Source organism: Chaetodon trifascialis, chromosome 22 (genome assembly GCF_039877785.1).
Source record: "Chaetodon trifascialis isolate fChaTrf1 chromosome 22, fChaTrf1.hap1, whole genome shotgun sequence".
In the NCBI taxonomy this organism is placed as follows: domain Eukaryota; kingdom Metazoa; phylum Chordata; class Actinopteri; order Chaetodontiformes; family Chaetodontidae; genus Chaetodon; species Chaetodon trifascialis.
In genome coordinates this window covers 16,219,133-16,233,533 of record NC_092077.1, presented here as the reverse complement: position 1 = coordinate 16,233,533, position 14,401 = coordinate 16,219,133, and the positions used below count along the sequence as shown (strand labels likewise).

The 14,401-nt window shown below is 42.5% G+C and overlaps 1 protein-coding gene across 1 annotated transcript; it reads left to right on the top strand.

Annotated features, from left to right (window-relative positions):
- Positions 1–650: 650 nt before the first annotated feature.
- On the top strand, positions 651–13,602 carry mtpn (myotrophin). Its single transcript, XM_070992435.1, has 4 exons — positions 651–1,039; positions 4,238–4,351; positions 5,334–5,417; positions 12,261–13,602. The coding sequence occupies exons 1-4, from the start codon at positions 968–970 to the stop codon at positions 12,345–12,347; spliced, it is 357 nt and encodes a 118-aa protein (XP_070848536.1). The 5' UTR covers positions 651–967; the 3' UTR covers positions 12,348–13,602.
- Positions 13,603–14,401: the final 799 nt, after the last annotated feature.

Here is a 14,401-nt window from a genome sequence, read left to right as displayed (position 1 = left end):
TGATGATAATTAGAATTCCAATAATGAATTCTGTTATTGTTATATGTATTATGCCACTGTCGTTTGAAAAATAAACCCTGTCAGCAATATAGCTTTATGTAATGAGTCTAGTGTTATTTTATCGTTTTAATGTAGGCCATTGATTTTATTTTATTTTCCCCTATAATGCGTTTACCCCTGATTGTATTGAATTCTCTGTTTTATGTCTACCGTGTGTTGTTATCTTCCTGCACAATGCATAGTAAAGAACACGAAAAGAGATTAAGAAAAAAAAAAAGTTTCTCCTGTTTTTCTGTGTGCGCATCGGACATTGGAGCTGAGGACTAACTGTGAGCGAATAGAAAGGATTTATCATTGCGTTTTCCATGATATCCAAACATGCGGACACAACCCATTTGAGGAACGAAATTTCCGCACTTATACTTCAGCACTAACGTCGAAGCTGTCAGCAATTAGTCATCAGTCATTAAATGCATGTGTTTCAAGGTTAGAAATAATACAAATATAATTCCTATTAAGAGCACGCACGGAATGTATTAGATCCTGTAGGGTGTGCTTTGCATTGAGAATTTGTGAAAAGGCGAGTCTCATTTAGAAATTAACACTTAAACGCAACATGAGACTTTCCCCTTAAATGTTAACTTCCGGGTAACGGTAGCGGAAACACTTCTGGCTAGCAGAAAGGCGGATCCCTCTCTGCGATTTTGCTTTTCGGAACTTCTTTTGAGTCTGTTTTTTACCTGTCATTCATTGACGGGTCCGCATTACACGTCTTTTTCAACTCAAACTGCTTTCTTACGCATTAAAACGACATTTTATTCAGTCGAGTTCTACGACCGTACTCATTGCCACGACAGGAAGAGTTTCCCAGCTCTTGCTAGCTAACTTTTAACGCACTAGCATTCAACTTGACAACTGCCCTGCTGCACATCAGGAAAGGAGCAACACCCGGAGCATACACAGGAAGATGGGAGATAAAGAACTGATGTGGGCATTGACGACCGGGGACCTGGATGAAGTCAAAGCTAGGCTGGTACAGGTAAGACAACGGTGATGTGACTGATTTTCATTAAGTCGTGTGCAACAATTTTCTGACAATTGACCGCTCACTCGACGTAATTAACGGCAGTTAGCGAACAGGCTGGCTAGCTAGGTAGCTAGCCACCTAGATAATGGTAGCTGTAGTTGAGTAACGTTAAGTTAGGAAATTTAACATTAGCATGCCATCGGAGTTTGTAACATTATCTGCAACATATGGAGCCGTGAGTTAGCATGAATTCGTTTCAAAACATTTCGTGGTAGGTGTGACACATTCAAGTCTGGACTTAACACATAAGTCTGGGTGCCAAGTTAGCATAGTTAGCAACATACAGTGCTACCCTTATCTAGAGAATAGGGAATGGCTCAGTGTTTTGTTAACTGTCATGGTTTCTGCTGTATAGCTATAGTCATTAACTACCGTTGTATCGTGAACGTGGTGGATTTGGCTTTAACTTTGGAACACCTTTAGCTCGGCTAGCAAACGCTATAGGAGCCACTTTCCGCAGAAAGCAACCTGTTGGTAAGCTATCCAACAACTGCATCCGCTCCTCCGTGGTACACATTGTTGATAGCCAGCTAACAGCCACCGTTATGTCCATTGTACTGGCAACAGCACCAATGACAATAGGTGTTTACAGTATGTGCCTTATTGGATAATGCTTTTCATTGTCTGTAGAATGGGTCTCTTTTAACGTGCTGTGAGATAGCTAGGTTTAGCTAATTGCTAGCGAAAATACCACCACACGGGCCCGGGCTCCAGCAGTGTTTAGCTATCGCTGGTGGGCGGGGGTCTCAGCTGTAGCAAAGGAGATGGAGGCCCGGCTACAGCAAATCCGACGGCACTCTCCACTCTATCGTAGCCAGCATTGTCTGTTTGGAAGAGACTGATGGAAAACTCTCAAACTGCTGGGACGCACTGATTTCACTGCTGAGCTGCAAGTGTCCTTTTTTTTCTGTAGAAAAAGACTAAAAGCTTGTGGCCTCGCTTCTATGGAGGAGGCCATTTTTACTTTTCTAAACAGTCCCATCTCAAGGTATGGTAAACGATGACTTGATGTTTCTTTATAGTTAAAAAAAAAAAAAAAAAACAGCTGTACAGTTTTACTTCCATACTGGACTCCTCAACTGTGCTCATAAGTTACTATACTGTAGTAAACCTACTCGCCAGTAGTCACTAGTCTCTCCGATAATGTGTTTGATGCCTAAAATCTGCCTCTTCAATAGCACACCCATACCCATTGAAGGCCTTCTATGGATTTTAATATTGACCACTTGTCACAGTATCAAGATTAAAAACTTCAGTACAATCCGTTGCTCAATTCTTCACCTGCATGCTCAGTGTATGTAAACCATTTATGTTTTTTATCCAATAAAGTCAAAGACTCCCCCTTTACATATGAATGTTTTTACAACTTGGAGATATCAGTAACATGTCGTTGAAACGTTCAAGTGACATAAAAGCTGATAGGATACTATTGGTGACACTTTCATATTGAATGTTGCTTGACACACAGACCTTTGGAAGGCTTTAATCTTATCTGGTTTACACACTAATGTGAATGAATCTTAAGCCCATTTGATAGTTGCTCAATTTTAAACCGTTGCACTTGAGTCTTCCATTAAGAGGGATGAATTTTCCATCCACAAGGAGTGTCTCTTCACTTCTGATGGTCTTACTGTAAGTCATTTCAGTGTCTACATTGGGTCTGGATGTAAATAACTGCAGTGTCTCATCCCTTTTCTGCAGTGGAAATGAAACTATTTCCATTTTGTCAGCCACTGGAGTTGCAGCCATTGAAGGTAAAATTTAAACACTATTAGAAGAGGTTGAAGTTCAGTATCCGTCATTGCTAATGGATTCAGTGGGTTGGTTGTGAAATAAAGAATTGTCTTCAGTGTGTTTTACTGAACCTTCAGTCGAGTTTGTGTTAAAGGTGAGTGAGCAAGTGGCAGTCGGAGGCAGGCAGTGCTGAAGTAGATGATGATGATGATGCTGGTGCTGAATTAGGGAAACAGAAATGAGAAACATGGTAAAGGGGAAATGGAAAGAGATAAAACAAAGACTTGTTTATGGTTAAATAGAGAATGTGTATAATAAGGCTTGTATCAAAATTAGAAACTCAGAGCACATTCATAACATGAATGATGCCCAAGTTTCATTTAAGTGTCTTGTAGCCATGCATATGAACCAACATCCACAGTACCAGAATCAGAGAGCTTGCACACTGCTGGAATGGAATATAGGCAAAAATAATAATGTTAGCAACACCTGCACTTTTCTCACCATCACAGATCCAAATGTCTGCTGCAAAAAAAGATTTGATTTATAGTTCTGCAGCAGGTGGAGTAATTCAGCCGTTAGTTTTTATTCAAAACAGATAAGTTCATTGTATCATTTAACTGTAATGTAGGAATTAGGACATTGAAAGGACAATATTTTAGTTGTATCATTATATTATGGTAACCAGAAGTATAGCTGATATCTGATAGTGTCAATGTGATATTAAAAATACACCATATCTCCCAGTTCTGCTATTTTCCTGTTCCCTCCTTTGATTTGCGTCTTGGCTGAATAGATTTGCTCGAGTCGCCTCAGGGGAATCAGATAACCAAGCTAGCTCTCTTCTCACCAGATCAGGTGTTTTCATACGAGGGTCTTGTGTAACAGGATATACCTCGATGTTCCTGGGCCTTTTAACAAATTCTTAAGGTCTATTCTGTTTCAGAGGCCTGTTTTCTGAGCAAATGAACCTCTTTTGCCCCACTTGCCGTCATCTTTATGCGGTCAATTAGTTAATCATGGTTTTTTGGGAAAAATGAGATCTGACAGCACCAGCTGTGACTGATCAGTCTTCCGTTAGATATTGTCACTTGAGGGCCACCTGGCACGCACTAAGCTGTGTGTGTGGTTCGTGTGGTAAGGGAACGAGGAGGGGTGTTGAGTGTGTCTGTCTTTTCTCTTGGCTGCAATGTTGACAGTCTGAGGTGTAACAGCACCACAGCAGGGAAGTGAAGTGAAGAGGATGATGCGTGTGATTGTTTGTCAGTGAATTTCACTGTGAGCTTGTATCAACAGCGAGTTTCTGTTTCAGGTAAAAAGGGCCCTCGGATCTCCCTTTAATGCATATTGTTGGCTTGTGACAGACCTGAGTTTGTTTACCTCAGCCCTGTTAATCTCTTGTCCTTCTCTTTCCAGGATGAAGATGTAAACCGGACCCTGGAGGGTGGGAGGAAGCCTCTGCACTTAGCTGCAGACTTTGGTCAGACAGAGGTGGTGGAGTACCTCATTTCTCGGGGAGCAGATGTCAATGTAAGAGCCACCACAACCAGTTCCCATCATATTGGATTTGCATTAATTTGCCTAATGTCCTGGGTTGCCATGGCCACAAAAGATAACAGTGCATATGTCTGCTTCCCTTCATAGTTTAAGCCTATTGTTAAACTGCTTGATTTCTAACGATGATTGTCGGTTTGTCTGAACTAAAGCAGTCTCTGTAAAAACCAGTTTATGATATGCTATTTCAGCCAGTGTCCATTCTCTCATTCAACAATTGTCTAAGCTTGTCAGACTTCACATTTAGCCTGATTGGCCCCTTGAGACTCAATAGTCTATTTTGTTGTTGTTGTAGCATATTGATCTGTATCCACTAAAAGGGCACTTATCCGTCTAACAGCATTGATATCTGTACTTGGGAGCCTTTCTTTTACAATTTGCAGCTTTTTCTAAAGGTCTGATAAGCCTGTTCAACAACCAGCAGAATGTTATGTGCAAAGCAGCATGAATCTCTGAATACCACCGCACCTCTAGCAGAGTGTCGGTGGTGCTTTGCGATGCTCAAAGCAGCTGCATTAGCAGGATGCATCTCACCCCATCGCCTGAGATTGGCCACAACAACTCAACATCTCATCCACAGCTCCGGCCTTCAGACACAAGCATTTAAAGTTGTACCAATATACAGTTTTTGTCTTTGCTCCCAAGCCTGAAAATGTTTGCAAAACTCTCAATTTCCTTTGGAAATTGGCTCAGCTCCTGAGACATGGGAGATAAATGTGGTGTTGAAGTGCAGTGTGCCTTCGTATAATTTGTGGACATGATAAGGGGCAAGTAAAACCTCTCTCTCGCAGGAGTTAGTTTTATTTATTTTTGATAAAAAAACAAAATGAATTTGCCCTTGTGAAGGATTGAAGTCGTGCCCATGATCTGCTGATAAATGAAGCTTTTCTCAAAAAATTCTGTCTTTCTCCGATTTTTTTCTGTCTCCCACTCATGCCCCCCCCCACTCCATCTACAGGCTGCAGACAAACACGGACTCACTCCACTGATGTTCGCCTGTTTCGAGAATCACGTCTCCTGTGTCAAGGTCCTGCTAGAAAAGGTTGGTACTTTGATTTGAGCATGCTCAACTAACGCATCTGCATCTGCACACAGAAGTGCCCTGGTGTCCTTCGCCCTGCATGTTGATGTGTCAGAGGCTCCATGTGAGCTGTGAGTGCTGATGAGGTAACTCATTGGACAAAAGGCCCTTTAACATATTCATGTGGAGGCTGTGCTGGAATGTTCATAGAACAAGACACTGTATTGCTGCCGTTCATTTGTTTTGTGTTTTTAAGCAGCTGCATTCATAGGTGCACAGGCCTTTGCTCCATCTAAACTTTCTGCCCCATCCTTCCACCTCAGCCTCCCTTTTAACTCTGGAGATGTTTTAAATTCTACCTCAGTCAGAGATGCACGTGGGCATGTGCAGTCACAGCTGTGAGGAGAGTGACAACACCAAGTCAGACTCAGCTGGCATAGGCTCTAGTAGTGCAACTCAATAACATGCAAACAATAATAAATGTCCAATCCAACCAGCGCCATCCAGCAGAGGGAAACAGATTTGTTCAGCTCCATCTCAGTCAAATAAAAAGCCTCAGTTGCAGATGGAGGAGCTTCCTTTTCCAAAGTCAGTGCCTCTTCTTGCACATCTTACCTGAATGTTCGACTCAGAGAAACACGCACGCTTCTTATATAAATATACATGACAGATCCTCTTGTCATCTTGGCTTGTGGAGTTCTGTTTCACTGCAACCCAAATGAGCCAGACCACAGTGGAATTGATGCCCTGTAGACAATGAATGTCAAACAAATGGGGGGGAGGGGGGGCTACAATGACTACTTGTCTTTCAGTACCTCCCTCAGTTCTTTGTCTCTGTCTTCTCTCTGTCATTTGTCACTCGAACATTTCATTAGAATAACACACAAAAATTGATGGCCAGTTTTACTCTATTGCTTGATGCTTAACGGCGCAAGTTCAGCACCACTATGAGAGAGGGCCTATAACTTATTGGACTGCATGATGTCATGTAGATGGCTCGCACACTTTACAGTCAAAGTCTGCTGCAAACCGATATGTGTATATGAGAAGGAGAGATGGATATATGGGGGCTGAGTGAGCAGCTGTCTGCCAGCCAGGCTAAATGAGGCAGGGTAAATGAAAGCTCCTCTACAGAGTTGTTTCACGGTGGCATCATCTTGGCTCAACGAAAGTAATGGGAAGAGGGGAGGGGGCATTCACAAGCTAAGTCGCACTACCGATTAGGGAAGTCATTTTTTTGCACTCTATACAATTGCATATGCACCATTCAGGCAGACTTTTCAATCATTTCACAGTTTCAGCCACACTTTAAAGCAGACATTTGAAAAGAGGAAACCGTAATCTATGTGTGGGAAACACTGGTGTTCGGTTAGAGAGACACTTGCGAGGTACTCCACTGCTTACTTATTCCTGTTGGCATCGGCTGTATTAATCTCCCATTTTCATCAACACAGCCGCACGCCCCGGCCCTCGCATCAACAAGCCAGCAGAGCCTTGCAAGCATTCGGCCAGCAGCTGGCCGGCAGCTGGCTACTGCTGTCAGCTGGCCGTCAGTGCTGTAGGCTCAAAGATGAACCAAAAGAAGCAGCCTGTGCCAAGAGGAAGAAAATAGCAGTTTACTGGTCTGTAAGTTCTTTCCTGTAAAAGTTGCTAACGTAACATTGGCAAGCATGGGAAGTTACATCATTGATCAGTGATTTGAACTTCTACTTCACGCAAAACTACTGTTGGTTGTCAGTATTTTATTCAATGATGGGCTTATATTATTGTCCTAACAAGATGGTAAAAATGATTCCTTGGTTTTCTGATTTTGGGGATGCCTCGGTCTCCTGAAATGGAGGAAGTACATGCAGTAGTTCAAGATGAGATCTGACCTGTTTGCTCGATGATGCATTTTATGTCCATAGGAGTTTTTAATATCACATAACAGTGATAGGACTTCAATATCAGGAGACTGACTGAAAGTAAGGTCTTCGTTGTTGACTGCAGTCACTTTCTTTTATTTCCCTTGCTACCAGTCATATATCTACAGCCACAGTACATTCCCCTGAAAGCCAGTAGCTCTTCTTCATTGGAAATAGGCAGCTATGCAAGTACCACCTCTGCTTTGGAAATGAAAGCCCCTTAGGTGGACCTTAAAAAGCCTTTGTCTATGTTATCATGCGAGACAAGACAGACAGCCATAGCTCATCTGAACAGGGATTACGGTGGAAGGCGAAGATACGTGGAAACCCACGGGTTCGCTCCTCTCATGGCCCTGTACTCATCTCCGCTAAGCACCAACAAGGATTACCACCAGATTCAGCCAAAAGGTCATCAGTCACCACAGGGACTAGATCTCAATACATCAACCCCTGGCAGCTCTGAAAACTCACCGTGTGTCTTAACCTGAGATGAATAGATTGTCCCTCCGCCTCACCATTGACTCTGCTGCGGCATATCCACTCTGTCTGGCAACACCTGTAGCACCACAGCCAGCACATTGCAGTGGATAAAAGGAGCCCACAGAGAGTACTGAATTGTGACTGCTCAACTGTCGGACGTGTTTGTGTTTGCAGACAAAATGGCTCGGTTCCCCGTTGCATCACGGGAGCCGACCCCTGCCCCCCAGACCGCGTGCTGTGCTGTTGTTGACAATGAATTATGAAAGGCCATTTTAACCCCAATAGGTGACCCAGCCGTAAGATCCTGGCAGAGAGTGCTGACTACAGCCTGCAGAGATTCACCAGTTAATTTTAAGTCGACAACGAAAGGGCACAGAGGCAAACATAAACATCCTTGCACATGAGTGTTGATGAGGAAGAAATGCAGTATTATTTTACCACGTCTGTTCCTATTGTTGCCTTGTCTTTTAAAATCAGCCCTGTAAGGTGTTGTTATTCTTGTGTGTCCTTGATACAAAGTAGAGCTGGCCCTTTATTTTTCTCACTGAAGTCCACAAGTAAGAATTTTAAAGTGAAACAGGCTTGTAGACACTATCTTCCAATGGGCTTCACCAGTTTGATGTAGTAAATTTATTTATTTATTTATTTTTTTTTTTTTGGAGCAGGATGGGTACAGATGCCTGTAAACACAAAAACTAGTAAAATATTAAAATATTTGTATTGCTTCTGTAGATCTCTCCTCCTTCTGGTTAATGTGATGCAAAAAAACTGGAGTACACTTTGATGAGGTCACTGAGAGTGTTACTAATGATGAGTGAAATTAGATCATTTTTTCCCATAAAAAAGTATTAGTTTAGCATTTATTCACTAATGGTTGTCCATTTTTAAGTCTCCCTCACATCACACACACACACTCACACTCACACTCTCTCTCACGCTCTCGTTAATGCAAAGTACTCCTAACCTTTCATGCATGACAATGAATTCAACGTGTTGACAATTTGCTGCAGCTGTTAATGTTCTCCTCCATCCAGGCCATGATTGGTCGGTTCACAAAAAAGTGAAATTGACGAGTGCATCCACTTTATGAAAAGTTGGACACATTTACTTTCAACAAAAGGCACCCCATATAGCTAAATAGCCAGCCAGCCAGCCAAACTCAAGCCGTGCCTATCTGATCCTTATTATGGCTTCTGCTGTGTAGCCTCTACTAACGAGTTGAACTGGTATCTCTGGGCTCAGTCAGCTGCTCTCTCTCCTCTCTGCTGCCGGTGCCTTGAGGCTCACTACACTCAGACATTTGACTGGTAATTTGGTGATTTGGTGATTTGTTGTCAACCCAACCCGCGGGGATATCTCTGGATACTCCTAATGGCCAGTCTGACAATGCACCTGACGACTGACTTTGACTTTTTTGCAGAGCGATTCAGTCGTTTTGTTGAAAATCCATGTAAACTCCAATCAACATTTAACACCTACGTTGCTTGTTGCAGTTTTTTTTCCTCTCCTAACTTTGGGTTTGGTGCAGCTCCTTAACCCATACCAAATATATTTATTTCAACCCAGCTGACACTGCTTGCTCCAACACAAGTATTGATCTTCCATTTTTTTGCTGGATGCTCTAAAATTTGCCCTCTTACAAATTGGTAGTGTTTGGCGACTGCCAGCAGCTCAATAATCTGATTTAAGCGTTGCATTTAAAATACATTTTGAGTGACACTCTGGCCCAGAATTTGAAAACTTATGCACGGGAGACCTTTGGATTCCATTCCCTCATGGCAAAATGAAAACTTAATGGACACTTTGGCAGATCAGTGGCATTAACGTTGCTGACCTGGTGCTGCTTTGTATGGCTCCATAATCCAGGGTGATGATGATGCATCTCAGTTTGACTGTAGACACCCTGGGAGTCTATTCTTATTCATTAGGCTGTGTCTCACTTGGCCAGTAGCTTCTCTTTGACTGAATAATGTTTGGACAGTGAGGTGTTCATGAGGGGTCATTATTCAAGTTGGGGAAAGCTCATTAATGTAAGCGGTGTCAAGAGTATGCCACAGAGCTGGATGGTCATTGGGAATGGCATAGAACAGGAAGGAGTATGGGTCTGAGCTATTATTGTAACTGTACCATAAATACCCACAGGGAGTCTCAATCCTGCAAGCCCTCTAGAATACTGTGCAGGGCAATACAAGTGTGTGGTTCTCATTATGAGATTGTTCTACCTCAAATATGGTGGTATACAGAAGGTATATAATTGTGTTTGTCAGACGGCTTGTTTGTTCCCTGGTAAGAGCAGTATTGATGGTGAAAGAGCTCAGGTCAAGGCATAATGCTGTTTCCTGCCATCTAAATGAGGCCTGTAGAGTCGGTTACTAGGTATGGTCTTGAACCAGCAACTAATGACTTCCCCAGAGCTGGAGAAATGAGGGAGGGAGAAGGAAAGCTTCCTCCTGTCTTTCCGTCCTCTCCTTCACCCCCTGAACTCACTGGAGTGGAGAGCACAGTGATTGGTTACCAGGTACCTGATATGAATCTGTCAGCAGCTACTGGGAAAGTTTAAGTGACACGGCAGTTCTTATCACTATTTATTTTTTGGATAAGCAGTGTTATTGCAGATGGATAAGATAACAGTTCATGTCATAAAAATATTAAAATGTTATCGGAGTAGAGGGATCCAGTCTTTCCCACAGGAATCTGGCCTGTTGTCCATCAGACAAGATGAATTACACTGAAAGAGAACCCTCTGTGTATTGAAGTTTGAAGACCTGGACGCCAAAGCCTTCATAAGTGAATCTCACATTTCACACCAATCTCATATTTCCTGAATTTCAGTCCATGCTACACCGCATCATGTTTTCATATCTGTTATCAATGCAGTGAATAGAAAAGTCAAGACTGATTTTATGGTGGACTTACGTTTAATGCAAGATGATTTACAATTATTTGTCGGGACATGTGGTCCGGCACTCCAGGAAGTTACAGGTCTTGACCAAAAAAAACTACTACAAGGGACTTTGGTCCACCGTAGTTTAAATGTTGCTCAGCAGGGCTTTTATGTGATTGGAGTGTTGACAGGTGCACACTTCCTAGAAATGTTAGGCATGTTATGAATTGGAAAAGCCCTCTGTTACGTGGTCTTTCATCTTTTTCCCAATTAGAGATGCACATCTGACAGGTCATCCTCCCAGCCCTGTTAAATCTTCCTTGCTCAAGATGCACTCTGTTGCTCCTGTGGCATGGAATATGCACCCAGACAACCATCCTCACATCGCTGGGCTCTTGAACTGGGTCACATTGTTTGATGGCTTGCTTCTCCACGCAACAATAGACCCTCTCTGCCTTTGCTCTGTAAGCCCTTTGCTAAGAGGCTAAAGTTGGCAGGCCAAACAAAGGGACGTCTCTTCACAACATGCCTCTCCACTCCTCTATTGCCCATTGAATCTCTTGTCACTACATGTGCATTCAACACGTTGCCTGTCTCATTCTCTTTTTTACATTTGTTTTCTGTCCGAAATGATTGCGTCCACTCCCATCTCCTTCACGTTCTTTCTGTTATCTCAAATGCAGTGTGCCTCGGCCTCTGTGACTTTGTTTTGCATGTGCTGTCTGGATAAAGACAGGCTGACAGACAAGTTATTAGTAACTGGGTTAGAGGAAAATCTAAGTGACAGAAGTTTTGCCATAGATGTTTGATAACAAACAAGGGCAACTCTTCACTGGAACAGTGTTTTCCACAAAGAAATGCTAAAATTGGTTGCTAGATATACGCTAGCTGAGCTGCCAATCTAAAAAGTGAGCATGGCCTGACTTGAAACAGTGAGGAAGTACTCTGCTGATGTCTACTTGCCCTAATATGCAGCTGACAGCTAGCACTTATGGAAGGCTCTACCTGTAGACAAAGGTAAGATCAAGGGGTGACCAAGCCATGTACAATATACAGCAAAGCACTCTTCAGGCTGTTAGCTCTCCATGGCACATGATTGACCACCCCAGCACAGTCCTTTTTCACCCCAGGAACTTTGCCAGGGACCTAGCAACCATATCAGGAACTCAGAAACCTTACCTGAGCAGTGGGTCTAAATGTAGTTCCTGGGCCATAGGGAGCTAAAATCCTGACTTCCACAAACTGCTTTATCTCTGTCTCATTGATGGTTTCTTTCATCCATCTCTCTGAAAAAGTGCAGTGTTATGGTTCATATAAGAGAGTGAATGGGTGCCAATGAGCATGTAGAACGCTTTTGATTGGACTTGGAAACAGGTGCTCTGGAGTTGACCATCTGAACCTCTGCATGTCATCTACCTGGCTCTATTTAGTGGCAGACAGCCATAAGATGCTTCATTTGAAAAGTGGCTATAGATTAAAGTCTCTGCTTCTCACCTTAACCCTGGGCTCGATGAAGAGGAGTTGGCATCATACTGTGAGGAGAGCTTAATGTGCCTACTAAGCATATTTAATATTCATGTCCCCTCTCCTCCACAGGGAGCTGACAAAAACCGGAAAGTACCGGACGGCAGCACTGTCTTTGAAGCTGTCGAGAGCGATGCCATAAAGGCTCTGCTCAAGTGAGACACCACAGTGTGGGAAGTGGCTGGACAGGTGGGTGAACGGACAGACAGATGGATGCAGTGGTCCCCTGACAGAAGATGGACTTGCCCCTTTTACCCTGATCAACCTCTGTCTCAACACTGCTTTTGTCTGTTTGTTGGAGGGTCATTTTGTCTGTCTGGTGGTTTTCCTTTACCCTGTTTTTTTCCCCCTCCTTCTTCCTTTCTCAAAGTTTTTGAGATAGTTTTCTCTTCCTTTGGCCTCTGTTTCTAGCCATTTAACAGAAGGACCTGTCAGATACGTCTCCCTTAGGGACCAAACACTGGGGGAGGGCTCTCACACCTGGGTCCTAGAACACTGCTCAAACTAGAAATCACTCACTAATGTAAACGCAAAGCCTAGCACTTAAATATACACTTCATATGCGATTCTCTCTTAAAACTGTAAAAGAATCAAATGGTAATAGATCAATAGTGTGTTCACATTTTTTTACAAGTATTGTATGGTGAGGACTTAATCTCATGACCAGTAATTACACTGTACTATATAGATAGATTGAAAAGAAAGGTTGTAAAATTTCAGTATATGAATCTTTCATTGTGTGTTGCCTCTTCCTCTACCTTGATTTGTTTTTTAATGGACTCCAACTGTCCCTGCAATCTTGAAATTTTGGAAACGTCGGTTGAGAGAGGTCCAGAGGTCAGATTTTCCTTTTCTACTTGGCATATCACTTACATATCAGATGGTGTTTTTTGACCAATTTTACGTTGGTAATGCATAAAAGATATTCTGTACTCTTTGACCAATCACCATGCTGGCTACTAGAAAGACTTGAATGTTGCAGTTTTAATAATCTGTTACTGAATCCCCCTTCGAAGCAATGTTAGCAGCACATAGCAGAATAAGGAATTTTAGAAATTTGTTCATTTTGTCATCCCTGCAGTGAGATTTCAGAGCAAAGATTCCCTTTTTGTTGCAGCTTCTGTGTGTATTTTGTAATTGACGGGTCTGGGGGCTCTGAATGATGGGTAAATGGGGGTTAGAGTTGAAACTGGATGTGGGGGCTGTTAGTATTCCCCTTGCCTTGGATTTGGTTAGAAGCCCTGCCTGTTTTGCTGCATGTTGAAATTGCCTCTGCTTTTACGCTACGAAACGGTCGCTGGTCTCTCTTGGTTGCTTTAAAATGAATAACTACAGTGTAATGGACAAAAAAAAGATGCTCTTGCTGACTTTGTTGTGACAAAAAGTCTGTAAAAACATAAATAAAAATATCTCTAAAAAATGTTTGTCACCTGAACTTAATTTGTAACTCAGGTTAGGTGTGAATTGAAATAACCCTTAAAGTTGCCTGGTGGTAAACCAAGAACTACATCAGTTTTTGAAATGATACATCTTATTGGAAACACCATTTATTGGAGAGGGAAAAAAAGCCTTAATCTACTCTGAATTACTCCTTGTGCTAATGCTCCATTTATTGTGCGACACTGACTCACTCGTTCCTCCGTTCTCCAGTACCAGATGAATAACGGGTAATTTTCTAGTACAAGGGACATCATGGCATTTGACAAATTTTACCCTTGGCGTTTTCGTAGCCTTGGGCGATCTAATCAGTATTTGTGAACTTAAGCAACTCCGTCCCAAATGTTAAAAAAACGACACACTCTAATCTGTGTTGTCATACCAATCTACTGCCTCGAGCTGTTCCATTATGAATCACAGACTGCCTTTGACTCCCACTAGATTTGTCTGAATGCCTGGATTCAAATAAGCATTATAATGAGACAGTCAGTTCTAATACAGAAAATGCAGCACTATCTGCAGAAAATTTTCCCAATCATACAAAGTATTGTGTGACCACTGCATCAGAAACTCAGGTCTCATGAGCAGAACAGAAGTGGAACTATCAGGACCAAACACAATGTCAAAAAAATGTCCTTCCCTCAACAAAATTCAGTAAAATGATCCTTTAATTGTTGTGAGCTACTTGCTAGATGTTTATTTGGCACCTGTTGCCTGCTGCATTGTTCAGCCCACATTGCACTCTGAAAAATGAGATTGTTGAGAGCCGTGGAAGG

Excerpts from the sequence above, each read along its gene's own strand:
- mtpn (XM_070992435.1), top strand. The coding sequence starts at position 968 with ATGGGAGATAAAGAACTGATGTGGGCATTGACGACCGGGGACCTGGAT. Across the intron at positions 4,352-5,333 it reads CTCGGGGAGCAGATGTCAAT|GCTGCAGACAAACACGGACT; the intron begins GTAAGAGCCACC and ends CTCCATCTACAG. Across the intron at positions 5,418-12,260 it reads TCAAGGTCCTGCTAGAAAAG|GGAGCTGACAAAAACCGGAA; the intron begins GTTGGTACTTTG and ends TCTCCTCCACAG.